Here is a 15,455-nt window from a genome sequence, read left to right as displayed (position 1 = left end):
TGGTAGCCAGCAGCTGTGTGTGGCTACTGAGCCTTCTAAATGGAGACAGAGTGGCAAGTCTTTGTGTATGGATATTGCTATAATGGCATTCATCCCCGCCTCTACCCATCTCCCACAAAAAGTAACCCCCTGTCTCAGGCCCTTAGGCAAACAATATCCTCTCCACATATATGCTTGGCACTTGGTAGCATAATATAAATTTGACAATGTGTTACTTTCTCCAAGATATTTGCTCCCTTTAAATATAATCTTAAAATTGTTGTTTGCCTTTGTTAATTAACTTTAAATGTCACTAAGGGCATGTCAGTTCAGTAATTGGGTCTCAGATGATGATTTATACCTTTAAAGGTCCTGAGGTAAAGGTTAAAAGAAATGGAATGCTCTGGAAAGTGGCATCGGAAATTACAGTTGCATTGCAGTTTTCGGTTGAAGAAACAGGCAGGTGACTGGATGATTGAAGTAGGTTCCATTTCAGCTCTGTTCCCTCCAGGCAGAGATCCTAAATAGCCAGGAAAACCTGGCCTTAAATATGAAAAAAAATGTACAAGATTTGGGTAGGTCCTATGTTCAAAAATCACCACATTGAGAATTAAACAAAATAAAGTCAGGTGTGGAGACTCACACCTGTTATCACAACACTCAGGAGGCTGAGGCAGGAGGATTGCCAGTAGGCTACATATTAAGTTCAACAAAATCAAATGAGAACCATTCAGAAACATTCCAATTATCTTATTGAGAGTAAATGCTAAAAATTCCCTTCTGAACAGCACTTCATGTAACATTTGATGGCGAATATGTCAATATTGGCAAACATAAAGCTACATTTTTTAAATTGAAAGTCCATGCCTAAAGCCTAGCGTTTTAGCTGATGGATTATTGAAGTCACAGAATGAAATACGAATCTTAATCACCAGTGCCATATTGGTTGAACAAGTCACTTTCCCAGGTAGCCAGAGTGTTAACTGCCCTTCGGAACTCATTGTTCAGTGGTAGTAATTATGGCTGCTCTTGGGAAATGTGTCTCAAAGCATTCAAGTTACAAGGTACTGACTTATCAGGGAGCAGGGCATGTCTGCTCCCCACAGGTGAGAACCAAACAAGCTGCTCATCTTGTAGGTGGGTCTTTCTTGTTACATGTGTTTTTGTTATTGATCTGGATTGTCGTGTGTGTGACTTGAAGACTTCGCTCTTAACCCCATGATAGTGTGACATATCATTGCACAGTTCTCATGAGTGAAATACATGTCTAGTCCCTATGTCAATTCTTTGTAGGAGATCAGTTCCAAAAGCCTGCTTGGAACTTCCAAGAAGAGTCAGCTTACCATTTCCTCTTGCACAGAGAGGCAATGTGATTGCTCTACTGGTCCTTAGAGCATTTGGAGATTAAAATGCAGTTAAGTTAGGTGGTCTTAGGATTGCTCTGCATTGTATAGAATCTCATAAAGTGTGGGAGAGATGAACAGGGGCTTAGAATCTAGATTCCAATTTCCACAGGCCACTCAGGTTCAGAGACTTCTGATGAGGGGGGGGATGGAAAGATGGCTCAGTGGTTAAGAGCACTGGCTGCTCCTGCAGGCTTTAGTTCACAGCACCCACACGGTGGCTCACAACTGTCTGTAGCTCAAGTTCCAGGGTATTTGATGCTTTCTTCTGACATCAGTGTGCACCAGGCACGTACCATGTGGTATACATACATACATGCAGGCAAAACACTTATGCATATAAAATAAGAATAAGTTTTCAAAAATTCTGGTGAACTTGCCTAATTTCTCTGAGTCTTCAATTTTCTACCTCTTTGCTTTCTAGCCATTATCCATCCATCCATCAAACCACCTTGCATACATACAATTATGAGAATGAAAATGCTAAATAGCTTTCATTAGTAACCAACACATTGTCTGAAATTTGGTAGATTCTTTTTTTTTTTTTTTTTTTTTTTTTTTGGTTTTTTTTCGAGACAGGGTTTCTCTGTGTAGCTTTGCGCCTTTCCTGGGACTCACTTGGTAGCCCAGGCTGGCCTCGAACTCACAGAGATCCGCCTGGCTCTGCCTCCCGAGTGCTGGGATTAAAGGCGTGCGCCACCACCGCCCGGCTTGAAATTTGGTAGATTCTTGATACGTATTAATTTATTCTCTTGACCTCCCTTACCCCACTGTTGAATACCAGAAGAAAGAAAATATAAAATTCAAAGATAGTTTATTTGTTTTGAAATATCATAACTGCACCATGCCATTGCTAAACATGTGTATTTTTACATCTTTATGTTCATCCTAACTTCCACTATATGATTAAAAAATAGTTCAGAGATGCATTTTGCATAATAGTTCCAAATTCACACCATTCCTCTGAGGATCAATAAAAAAGAATATATCTATATATTAGGCTGTTATCCCTTAAAAGAAGGCAGTAACGCATCGAAAGAAGAGCAACTGACAAGATCCATTTCTACGTGTTCAGAGGAGGCAAATACAGGGCATGGATTAGCAGTCACCCACACCATGAGGAGCGTGACTTCTCCTGGGTGCTAGATTCCTGTGGAGCTCTTCCTAAAGTTGATTGTGGTGGTGTTTGCATGGTCCCTTGGATACATCAAAAAACTATTGACTTGCCCACTTAAGTGGGTGAATTATGTGCATGAGACCGGTGCCGATGACAGTGGTGACCTTGTGTGTGAAGTGAGGAAAGCACAGTGCTGTGAAGTTCTGCAGACTTGGCCTGGTTTGGTTAACACTGACGGGGATGATTTCGTTGTCTTAGGTCCTAAACCTCGTGCAGTCCTACGTGACCCTTCGAGTTCCTCTGTACGTTTCCTACGTGTTCCATTCCCCCGTGGGGGTGGGAGGCTGGCAGCATTTCGACTTGAAGTCAGAACTCCGGCTCACATTTGTGTACGACACTGCCATCTTGTGGAACCATGGGATCGGCAGCCCGCCAGAAGCTGAACTCCAAGGTGGGTTGCTGTGACTCCTAAAGCAAGGAAGATAATTTTGTTTTTATTGCAGGTAGAAATAATGGGAGCACCTTTTAATACATTTTATATTTATAATCACTAATAATGCGACTTTTTTAACCTTTGTCATAGAAAACTCTTGTTTAACAAAACCATATTAATGCCTCAAACTTTGTATGATGTGTGACTATGAAATTCAACTTCTTTATTTCAGGTATATTCCACTCTGTCTATTTTAAGTGACTAATTGCTTATATTTTATATAAAACAATCCATATAGCTTCCTGGCCTTTACCAGATAAAGAGATTCCAGTTGAAAATTGGGAATAAAATCAAGGGGTAAAGTTGCACATTTTGCTTCTGAAATGAGAGGATCCTTTAAAGTCTGATGATAAACCCTGTCCTGGATTCTAATGCTGACACTACAATTAATTGATTGTAACCTGTGTCATCTCAAGCACATTGCTTAAACGTGGCGCGGGGGGGGGGGGGGTTAATTTCCTGTGAGGGTACACACGACTTCCATTGCCTTCTGATGATTTGAAACTCTATCATTCTGTGATACCTTAGGCAAATGTCTTACATCACCAGTGAGGAGAGCTCCTGATGGTAGACCCCCCCACCCCCCACCCCACCCCACCCCTTCCCCCACCCTACCCCACCCCATCCAGAAACTTATCTGGGCACATGGCTTGTATTTATAATCCCAGCACCTCAGAGGATGAAGCAGGAGGGCTGCTGTGGGTCTGAGGACAGCCTGAGCCATGTAATATGACTGGCTCTCAAAATAATAATAATAATAATAATAATAATAATAATAATAATAATAATGATAGGCCATAAGCAAAAGCAAGCAAAACCCAACAGTGTCAAGCTGACCCACGACAAAACTTATGAGTTGTAGCTAGAGAGTTTTCTCTCCAGGTCCCACCAAGCCGCGGCAGTCCAACAGCCCACTTATAAAATAAATACACAGATGCTTATATTATTTAAACTGTTCGGCCTAATGGCTCAGGCTTTTTGTTAACTGTTCATATATATATATATATGAACATATATATAATCTTAAATTAACCCATTTCTATTCATCTATACTTTGCCACGTGGCTCGTGGCTTACCGGTATCTTACATCTTCCTTGTCATGGTGGTGGCAGGCAGTGTCTCCTCTCTCTGCCTTCCTGTTCTCTCAATTCTCCTCTCTGTTAGTCCCGCCTATACTTCCTGCCTGGCTACTGGCCAATCAGTATTTTATTTATTAACCAATCAGAGCAACACATTTGACATACAGAACATCCCACAGCAGTGAGTTGTTTTTTTGTTTATTTGTTTGTTTTTTTTCAGACTCACTTTACTCTGCTGAGTCTATGAACAGCTACATCACACCAACATGACATTTTCCCAGCCAGGGGGACAGTAGAAGTCAATAACACATCTGAAGTGTAATTCCATCATACAGGACAGATTAAAATTCCCTTCATGCTGTGAGGAAAAGTGCAGTGACCCCCTAGATAACCAATCAAGATTGTGTCAAGAGTTTTAACTCCACATCTCATCTTAGAAGATACATTTAAAATTAGTGCCTCCCCAGCTCTCTCTTTTAGGTGGAGGCGGGGGGTTGGGAGGATCTTACTGGGCTGACCTGGAATTCACTGTGTAGCCCAAGCTGGCCTCAAATTCTCTCTCCTACCTCTAGCTCTTCAGTGTTGGAGAAGTATTTGAAATCCTGAGCTGATTTTTGTCAGCTTATTAATTTGGCAAGGGTGGTGGTGGTGGTGGTGGTGGTGGTGGTGGAGAATCATCAGAGTTTTCTTTAAACACATAAATTTTGCAGTTGTTCTGGGGAACTCAAACCAGTTTCCTCTTACCTGGTTTTTTTTTTTTTTTTTTTTTTTTAAGATTTATTTATTTATTATGAATACAGCATGTATGACTGCCCGCCAGAAGAGGGCACCAGATCTCATTACAGATGGTTGTGAGCCACCATGTGGTTGCTGGGAATTGAACTCAGGACCTCTGGAAGAGCAGTCAGTGCTCTTAACCTCTGAGCCATCTCTCCAGCCCCCCTCTTACCTGTTTTAATCTCTACAATGTCAACAAGGTCATTTGTTTGTCATTTCTCTCAAATTACAGCTTTGTTTTTGTAAACTAAAACTGAAAAAAAAGGCATTATAGCCATCTGTGTATTTTATTGTGATCTGACTCACAGTATTTAATTCATTTTGCCCCCCATTATCCTTATAAAAGAAACTTGTACCACTTATTATCATTGTTATTGTTATTATTATTACTATTATTATTATCTAGAATTCAACTGATATTATCTGCTCATAGAAAGTTTAAAGACTTTTTCTTAAGAATCTGTACATTAGGCCCAGCGGGTCAGAAAAGAATCTATACCTTAGGGTCTCTGGCCACCCATATTTTCACCCTCATGTACTTCTGTACAGGCTCTCTGTATCCGACCAGCATGCGCATTGGTGAGGAGGGACGCCTGGCTGTGAACTTCAAGACAGAGGCTCAGTTCCACGGCCTGTTTGTGCTGTCCCACCCTGGTAAGCCCTGTTGTCTGTGAGCAGCCGCCTCCCACAGAACTACACGCACATCTTCATGGGCGCACACGTCTCAACATGCTTCCGGGCTCTTCATTTCACATGAGTTCGATATGTGTAATGATGTCCTTTGTGTTCAGTCATCTTTCACCTGTATCTTACCCTATTGGAAAACGATCACTATGCAAACTTTCAGAGAAAATGTAACATCCCTGAATATGTATAAAAGGAAGTCTCACTGGGAATATTTTAATGAGAATTTTCCTTCGATAAAACACACAGAGTAACTGTCCTTTTCTGTGCTTTGTGTCTGTGACACAAAAACCTCGTTTCAGTCACCTCATTCTGCCGGCACTTTTCTGCTCATGGTTTGACACCACCAGTTTTTTTTCTAGGTGTGTGAGAAACTTATGAACGGAGGCAGAAGAGGCATTTTGCTTCATACTCAAGCTTCAGACTCGTTAACCGCAGTTGGTAGGGCCTGGCTAAGCAATAACTGGCTGTGCTTTGAATATTGATAAGACATCTGTCAATAAGCTCATATTTGCTTGCTTTTCAAAGGCTGTCTCATTCGAAATCACTCATTTTTTCCGTGACTTTCCACATTGCCCGGTTGGTTTCCCGGGTCACTGCAATGCCACTTCTGTCGTGTTGAAAGAGGAAGCATTCCCTGGCTGTCTTCACAGCCGTCCTTTTTCTGGGCACCAGCTCTAAGGAAGGAGAAAACAGCTGTATGTTCAAAAAGAAAAGAGAGCCCGTTGTAATTTTTTTAAGCAGATTAAGCTGTAAGAAACATAGAACCAAAAGGGATCCTATGGCCCCATTGTGAGGATGAGTTCTGGAGAGCGAGGATTTCCTGGGTGTTGTTGTCTCTTCCAAGTGCCCACTCTAATGAACTGGATCTGTGATTAGCTCCAGTGCAGGCAATCTAATTAGAACTGGAGTTCATTCATCAGATGGCTTTGCTAATGGAATGTCTTAAGTTCAGCTCATGGCTTTGGTGTGCTATTCCAGCATTCACTCAGCCCGGGTTGCCCTGCACAGACTCCCTGGAGAAGCCCTGAGCACCTACCTTTTGGCCAAACTGTATAGATCAGAAAGACAGCAAATGAGGAGCCCAAAGTCTCACAACCTATCTGGGTGACCTTTGGAGAGCCCCATAGTCACTCTCTGCCCAGGATTTTTTTTTTCTCATTTTGAAATGCAAATAAACATACCAACCTTGAAGACTTATAAGATAGAATTCAACACCAGGTGACATGTTACTTTGAAAACTACCAATTGTGGACTTTTCAACTTAGCCTCTAAACCATGTCTCTCTTGGTATTTTTCCAGCCTCCTTTACCAGCTCCGTGGTCGCGTCTGCTGACCACCCAGGCCTCACTTTTTCCCTCCGCCTCATACGGAGTGACCCAACCTATAATCAGCCGGTCCAGCAATGGAGCTTTGTGTCAGACCTTGCCGTAAGTGGAACCAAGACCTTTCTCTGCTGCCTTGATGACGCTACGCATTTCAAAGTGAAAATCCCTTCTCTCCCCCTCAAAGGTCCGGGACTACTCAGGCACTTACACGGTAAAGTTGGTGCCCTGCACTACCCCACCCAACCTGGAGTACCGTCTGCCTGTCACCTGCAACCCCAGAGAGCCTGTCATCTTCGACCTTGACATTCGATTCCAACAGGTGTGTATCACAGAGCTACCCCAATGGGATCCACTTTGTTCAAAGTCAGGATTTTCTTTATTCAGTACACGTGTTTCCACAAGTGGGTGACCTTTAATTCTTGAATGCTGAGAGAAAAGGAAGTTGAACAGAAAAGAGCCGGAAGAGCAAAGGAGAACGGAATTCTCTTTTGTCTGTTGTTATTTCCAACACAAAGACCATTGTCTCGGTTCATGGAAGAGCTACTTAGCTGTTATCTGATCTTACTTCTCTTTTCCTGCAATGTGCTGTCTTGGAGGTGTGACGATTTTCTGTACGATTCTATACTTCATCTTGTTCTCAGTCTTCAAGGAAAAAGAGAATCTGCCGCTTGATACATACCTGGCCTTAGGTATTTGTAAAAATGGAATATCAGCCTTGGTCCAAGAACTTATACTGTTAGTCTCCTGCTGACCGCGATACTTACAAATACTTTACATAAGTGCCCTGATCAACCTGGAGATACATGTGCAAGTGACGCCACTTTCTCTCACTCAAAGGGAAGAGATGGTTTAACACCACCAGCTTTGTTTCTCAATAGCAACATCAGAGTGATAGCTCCTTAAGCTACTTTGAATGAACAACAGCATTTCCAGGACGGGTTCTGCATGGCAGTGTGTGATGATAGTGTGCCTTTGAGCAGTGGGTGTGTGCTTGTAGACATCAGAGCTGCTGATACATATAAGATTTCCTCTCTGGCTTTAGGTCAGTGACCCAGTGGCGGCCGAGTTTAGTCTGAACACTCACATGTACTTGCTGTCTAAGAAGAGCCTCTGGTTGTCTGATGGATCCATGGGATTTGGGCAAGAGAGTGACGTTGCGTTTGCAGAAGGTAACACTTGCCAGATGAGATGATGGTTCTGTTGTCCTGTGTCTGTGATGTCCTGTGTGTCTGTGATGTCCTGTGTCCGTGATGTCCTGTGTCTGTGATATCCTGTGTCTGTGATGTCCTGTGTGTCTGTGATGTCCTGTGTGTCTGTGATGTCCTGATGTCCTGTGTGTCTGTGATGTCCTGTGTGTCTGTGATGTCCTGATGTCCTGTGTGTCTGTGATGTCCTGTGTGTCTGTGATGTCCTGATGTCCTGTGTGTCTGTGATGTCCTGTGTCTGTGATGTCCTGTGTCTGTGATGTCCTGTGTCTGTGATGTCCTGTGTGTCTGTGATGTCCTGATGTCCTGTGTGTCTGTGATGTCCTGTGTGTCTGTGATGTCCTGTGTGTCTGTGATGTCCTGTGTGTCTGTGTGTCTGTGATGTCCTGTGTGTCTGTGATGTCCTGATGTCCTGTGTCTGTGATGTCCTGTGTCTGTGACGTCCTGATGTCCTGTGTGTCTGTGATGTCCTGTGTGTCTGTGATGTCCTGTGTGTCTGTGATGTCCTGTGTGTCTGTGATGTCCTGTGTGTCTGTGATGTCCTGATGTCCTGTGTGTCTGTGATGTCCTGTGTGTCTGTGATGTCCTGTGTGTCTGTGATGTCCTGTGTGTCTGTGATGTCCTGTGTGTCTGTGTGTCTGTGATGTCCTGTGTGTCTATGATGTCCTGTTGTCCTGTGTCTGTGATGTCCTGTGTGTCTGTGATGTCCTGTGTGTCTGTGATGTCCTGTGTGTCTGTGATGTCCTGTGTGTCTGTGATGTCCTGTGTGTCTGTGATGTCCTGTTGTCCTGTGTGTCTGTGGTGTCCTGTGTGTCTGTGATGTCCTGTTGTCCTGTGTGTCTGTGGTGTCCTGTGTGTCTGTGATGTCCTGTTGTCCTGTGTCTGTGATGTCCTGTGTGTCTGTGATGTCCTGTGTGTCTGTGATGTCCTGTGTGTCTGTGATGTCCTGATGTCCTGTGTGTCTGTGATGTCCTGTGTGTCTGTGATGTCCTGTGTGTCTGTGATGTCCTGATGTCCTGTGTGTCTGTGATGTCCTGTGTGTCTGTGATGTCCTGTTGTCCTGTGTCTGTGATGTCCTGTGTGTCTGTGACGTCCTGATGTCCTGTATCTGTGATGTCCTGTGTGTCTGTGATGTCCTCTTGTCCTGTATCTGTGATGTCCTGTGTGTCTGTGATGTCCTGTGTGTCTGTGATGTCCTGATGTCCTGTGTGTCTGTGATGTCCTGATGTCCTGTGTGTCTGTGATGTCCTGTGTGTCTGTGATGCCCTGTTGTCCTGTGTGTCTGTGATGTCCTGTGTGTCTGTGTGTCTGTGATGTCCTGTGTGTCTGTGATGTCCTGTTGTCCTGTGTCTGTGATGTCCTGTGTGTCTGTGATGTTCTGCATGTCCTGTGTGTCTGTGGTACTTTGATTTATTAAAATTTCCAGGGGGAAGCCTATAGCCTCTTTGACATAATAGATATGAGTCTTTCTCATTTTTACTTACTCGAAGAATGACTGAATTTGGTATATGATGCTGAATGGTTTTTACATTCCAGGAAATATTCCTCCATTTTCATTTCCCAAGTGACTTTTGGGGCAGTCTGGGTTTTGTGTTAATTTGTTTTTCAAAATTCTTTTTGAATTTTCTTAAGTTGAGCTCTCTGGACTGTGGGAGTAATACCTCATAGGTAAAGACTGTGCCTCCCTTGTTTGATGCTATGTGCTCAGTTCCTAGCAAAGTATGTAGTGTATGTACCCAGGGGCTGCAGCAGCAGCCATTGAGATGTAGATGCAATGTCAGGGGCTTTGGTAAATCCACCTTCAAAAGCAAATGAACTGAATTAGGCTTCTTATTGATACTTTCTTTCTTAGTGTTCTTTTGTGTTGTATTAGTCCACATATCACCAACTAATTAACTCATGTAAACTGGAATTTGACCACAAAGGGGTGTTACAATATCAAGTTATAGTTCAGACCTTCCGATTACTGCCACACAGGTTTGAGAATCAGGGGCTCCACATACCTTGCTTTTCTGTGCTCAGTCTACAGGTGCTCTAATCTGAGTTTCGGGGAATAGACGGGATCCTGGGGCTAACACAGAGAGAGCTTTCGTGTCCAGTGACGGTTTAGGGAGCAAAGGAAATAATCTGTCATTGTTATCATTATAGATGGTAGTGTCACTACATACAGCAGAATTCCATTTCCATCTCTGTTTCAGGGGACATGATTTATGGTCGTGTCATGGTGGATCCTGTCCAGAACCTTGGTGACTCCTTTTACTGCAGCATTGAAAAGGTGTTCTTATGCACAGGGGATGATGGCTATGTGCCAAAGTACAGCCCAGAGAATTCAGAATACGGCTGCCTGGCTGATTCTCCCTCACTCTTACACAGATTTAAAATCGTGGTAAGTGCTTTGACCAAATGAACTTATCAGGTGTCAAGGATAAGCCTTCTTACCTTGTATTTTAAAACAATATCATCATTTTATTTAAATTACATAGTGACATTTTATGGTGATTTGTACTTGCCCAAAGTTACAGGAGAACTTTCTGTCCCTGCAAACTTGGCATTGGCTACAGAAATAATCCTCTTCCTTCTTGCTTCAAGGATAAGGCTCAGCCTGAGACACAAGCTACCAGCTTCGGAGATGTCTTGTTTAATGCCAAGTTGGCAGCGGATGACCCTGAAGCCGTTCTCTTAGTGAATCAGCCTGGATCAGATGGGTTTAGAGTTGACTCAACCCCACTCTTTCAGGTAGGTCCAGACACAGTTACAGCAGCCATGTAACTGGTAAGTTCTTAACACTCTGTCTCAGGCGTATCATGGAGAAATGAGAATAAGAGCAGTCGTGCATATAGTGTGGGGAGAATGGGAGTGATTAATACATTCTAATTCTACCTATTATTATCTTATTGATGTATTAATATAATTATTATTGGTGGCTGGAGAGAGGGCTCAGTGGTTAAGAGCATTGGCCACTCTTGCGGAGGACCTGGGTTCAGTTCCCAGCACTCATACATCGGCTCACAACCATCTCTAACTCCAGCTCTGGAGAATCCAACGCCCTCTTCTGTCCTCTTCGTGCATGTAAAAACATGTACAAAAACATTCATGCAGGCAAAATGCCCATCCACATAAAATAAACAAATCTTTTTTTTTCCAAAAGCATGTATAATGAAGACTCTTATTCAGCTTATCACATGTGTCTGTCAGTTGGGCAATTTACTTTAGTAAATTTAGTCAAAGCTTCCTTCCTGTGTTTTTATGATCCATCTCTTTGGAGTATGGTCTTAGATAAGTTGATAGGCTCAGAAAAGCAATCATGAATGGGAAGTAAAATCTGCACTCTTGAAGATTCCATAAACCAAGACCAAAATTCCTGACCCAGAGACGGAAGGTGCAGAGAGATGCAGGTCGTCATGACGATGTTGGCAGACATGGGTGTGACAGCTAGAATGTGCCTGTGCCATGGGCCAGTGTATTCTTTAGGATATTTACCAGGGAATTACACAAACAGGATTATCTACACACAGGGGAGATGTGTTCCTCTTTCTCACCCTGGGGAAAGAGTGTGTGTGTGAGTGTGTGCGTTGGGGGTGCTAGAGGGAGGGAGAAAGAGAGAGCACACGCACATGTGCCCACATTACAGGTGTGTGCATGTGCACACATGTACAAATGAATGTGGGGGTCGGAGAACACTTTAGGTTCTCAGGAACTGTCCACATTGTTTTTGAGGCAAGTCTCTCACTGCGCTGGAGCTCACCAACAAGGCCAGGCTGGCTAGCAAGCAATCCCTGAGTCCAGTAGTTTCCATCTTCCTAGTGTGGGGACCACAAGTGTGGGTCACCATGCCCTGCTGTTTTACTTAGGTGCTGGGGCTCAAACTCAGATCCTCGTGTTTGCAAGGCAACACTTGACCAACTGAGCCATCTCCAAGGAAGGACCTTAAGAAAGCCTGTTCTTCCTCTGAATCTTTTCAAACAAGTATTCTACCATTTTCGTTCTGAACTCTCAAAACAGTTCACTTCATGAAATCTTGGATGCCCCAAAGCATTATCATAAAAACATGCCTTTTCCAGGCACTTAAAAAAAAAAAAAAAAGCTTAAAAACTGATTTTCCAGCAGGTCGTGGTGGCACACACCTTTTATCCCAGCACTCAGGAAGCAGAGGCTGGGATCAGGTCCATTAGTTCCATCAGTTTCAGGCCAGCCTGGTCTACACAGTGAACACTTCTAGGCCCCCCAGGGCTAAACAGTCAGACTCTGTCCCATAAAAGAAACTAAGAAAAACCCGATTTCCCAACCCCCATGATTTTGCATGCAAATAAGTAACTGCGGGAAGGCTGGGGCTCAGCAGGTTCCAGCTAGAGTTCTGCCTTTAGCACCAACTGCTGAAAGAGACAGAGCAGCAAAACGCTCAACTGTGTACGTTCTTGTTAACCTGCTTTTTAAATTAGTAAGACAGACTGAGAGATCAAGAGAAAATTTACAGTGTTTACTGTGGCTGCAAATACAGTACACGATCACCCAAGAGTGGTACAGGATGGTCTGAGGGCATAAGGCAATATACATTAGATACAGCGCTTGTCTAGCATATATAAGGGCCTGAGATTGAGCCCCCAAACTGCAAAATAAAGAGGAGTGAGAGTTACACTGAGTGTGTTATGGAGTGGGGGTGGTTGGTACAAAGCCTGTCACTGAAGAGCATGGTGTAGATTAGTTCACAGACAATTATTATTTATCATAACCTCTGTCATTGATTTCTCTTGTGGATAGTCCTGAGTTGGGTCTACGTAGAACTGAGTTTCCTAACACCTAGGGTTGTGTTTTCTAGGTTGCTTTGGGCCGAGAATGGTACATACACACCATCTACACCGTCAAGTCAAAGGACAACAGCCATCGAGGGATTGGCAAGAGGAGCCTGGAGTACCAGTACCACTCTGTGGTGCAGCAGGGGCAGCCCCTGGCAGCTACCAAGAGCTGGAAGAAGAGAGCAATCAGGAGCGCACCCTCACTGGCACAGGAAATAGGTGCTGAGAACAATCGGGGAACAAATCTCCAGCATATCTCCCTGGACCGCCGTGACAGGAGGCAGGTCTCCCCTGGAAGAATCCCTCCTGATGGCATCCTGCCCTGGGAGCTCAATAGTCCCGGCTCTGAAGTCAGCCTCGTCACTGTCTTGGGAGGCATCGCTGTGGGACTGCTCACCGTCTGCCTGGCTGTGGCTGCAGCCGTCCTGTGCCGGAAGAAGAACATCAAGAGTAAGGAGGCTCCCCAGGGCTCTGGAAGCAGCAAGCCCATGATGCCCCCACAGAAGCACTACAGTGACAGCTCGGAGGTGTGATAGCTTCCTCTTCATATGCCTCAGAAAAGACCGTGGAAGAACCCCAGTTGTTTGGGACCAGCAACAGAGAACTGGGGACTTCCTGTGACAAAGGTGCTCAGAGACCCTGACTGTGTTCAAAGATTTTGATTTAAACTCCACTGTATCATACACGCATCAAAAGACAAATCAGGCCGCATCTTTCCCACTGCCCAGAAGGCATCCAGGATGTTTTAGAGCCTTGGATGGCTGTCAGGAGAGGTGCTTCTTGTTTTGGGCATCAGTGGAGATGAGCCAACTCAAAGGTGCTAAAGGACTCTGGGAAGCCTGAGAAAGGTTGGCTACTACTCTCTTGTTACATTAGTGTGGACTAGGAAGATGCAGTTATCACATTGCTTATTCACTGTATAGCTGAAAGGTTTTCATTGGTAGTCCGGAAGGGTGATGGACACGCTGTTATGACAAGTTTTCTAATCCATGAAGACAGCATGAAGTCATGACCAGGGCTAGCTCAATCCACAAATCACTTCTTCCTGTTGGAAAAACATAGAAGGAATGAGTAAAAAAAAAAGGAAAACTCCTCATTTGGATCTGAATTGCTTCTCATTCTCCTCAGACCTCCTTTGTCTTGCTTGCTTATTTAACATTAAGTTAAACCAAAGAATATATTAATTCTGGAGATGATTTTTTTTTTTTTTTTTTTTTTTTTTTTTTTTTTTTTTTTTGGTTTTTCGAGACAGGGTTTCTCTGTGTAGCTTTGCGCCTTTCCTGGAATTCGCTTTGGAGACCAGGCTGGCCTCGAACTCACAGAGATCCGCCTGGCTCTGCCTCCCGAGTGCTGGGATTAAAGGCGTGCGCCACCACCGCCCGGCTTCTGGAGATGATTTTTAAGAGACTGATATGTTTGGTATATAGTAGCAGCCACGCTCTTGCTAATCAGCCTCACTGGTGCCCAGCCTTAGTGAGGAGTGAGAGAGCCGTAGACTTAACAAAGAGATGCCGTAGGGTTAGAGTCACCATAGGACAATGTTCTTAAGAACTGAGCCTAGATGTTTGCAGTACGTATTGAACCCATAAATAACGAGAAACGTCTTTACCAATGGTGAAGGGTTAAAGCAGTACTGATTAACATGCTATGTGCAACCAGAATGCCTCTGAGGCACGCTATCTAGAACAGCGACAGCAAACGATGTTAGCACTCAGATTAACACCCACACGACAACAGCCAGTGCTTGTATCAGCCCTAGAAAGTCGTATTAGGTTTACATCTGTTTAAATAATGGGAATCTCTATGCATGTCACTCTGGAAATTGTCTTGGAGGTAGCGGGTGCTGTCAATCATACTCTTCGTTGATCCAGGAAGAGAACATATCTGTATAGTCTCTCCAGTTCAGAGAGCCGGTGCTATGAGATCCCCCTCTGGGACTTTTATCTGGTGTGTCACTTTGCTTATTCACTGTGCGAAAGCTTCCTTGGCACTGCCTATCTCTTCAGAAATGTGTTTTTACCCTACGTCAGAAATTCTCTTTAGAAGGGAGGCATTTCAGCAGAGTAATGGCCACCTCCCTAAAACCCAGTAAATAGAGTTCATACAAAAATGAAGTGCCTTCGTTTTTAAACCTAACCCTCCAGGGCTGCATGGAGTCCCTTGCACTTCAGCCACACCCTGGCCAAGCTGGGCATCCTGGTAGAACGGAGATATTTGGAAGGCAAACTTCATCTCTGTTATTCCTGTATGTCTGTGGGTGTCTGTGAGTACCAGGCATCTCTCCATTGAGAAAGGGGAGCTACACTGTCCTGGAGGAGAGGAAGTAAGTGTTTGATGCCTGCTTCCCTTCCCATCCAGTGTCTTCCGAGGGATGAGGTAGACTCCAGTGTCCTTCTATTGTGGAACTTACCAAGTTCTCTCTACAACTCAAAGGTTCCCCCAGAGAGCTCACAGGAACAGAAAGTACCATCCGTCCCAGGGGTCAGATCATGTGCTTTGTTACCAACCTTTCTTTGTTGTACTTCCAGCAGATGCTCAGCCCCATGCTTGGCTACCTCACCATTTGGGAATTAACGAGATGCCAACAGCATAGGAA

General features: G+C 44.1%; 1 protein-coding gene across 1 annotated transcript in view; it reads left to right on the top strand.

The window, feature by feature from the left end:
- Frem2 (FRAS1 related extracellular matrix 2) overlaps positions 1-14,054 on the top strand; it is a 144,277-nt gene extending 130,223 nt beyond the window's left edge. Inside the window, exons 17-24 of the mRNA XM_052731675.1 lie at positions 2,758-2,950; positions 5,399-5,503; positions 6,836-6,963; positions 7,046-7,180; positions 7,904-8,030; positions 10,265-10,452; positions 10,656-10,802; positions 12,883-14,054. Of these exons, the coding sequence (XP_052587635.1) occupies positions 2,758-2,950; positions 5,399-5,503; positions 6,836-6,963; positions 7,046-7,180; positions 7,904-8,030; positions 10,265-10,452; positions 10,656-10,802; positions 12,883-13,392 (1,533 nt within the window). The 3' untranslated portion in view covers positions 13,393-14,054. The remainder of the gene's footprint in view (positions 1-2,757; positions 2,951-5,398; positions 5,504-6,835; positions 6,964-7,045; positions 7,181-7,903; positions 8,031-10,264; positions 10,453-10,655; positions 10,803-12,882) is intronic.
- Positions 14,055-15,455: the final 1,401 nt, after the last annotated feature.

This window comes from Peromyscus californicus, unplaced genomic scaffold (genome assembly GCF_007827085.1).
Source record: "Peromyscus californicus insignis strain IS unplaced genomic scaffold, ASM782708v3 Scaffold_9__1_contigs__length_137607984, whole genome shotgun sequence".
In the NCBI taxonomy this organism is placed as follows: domain Eukaryota; kingdom Metazoa; phylum Chordata; class Mammalia; order Rodentia; family Cricetidae; genus Peromyscus; species Peromyscus californicus.
This window is presented reverse-complemented; position numbering and strand designations above follow the sequence as displayed.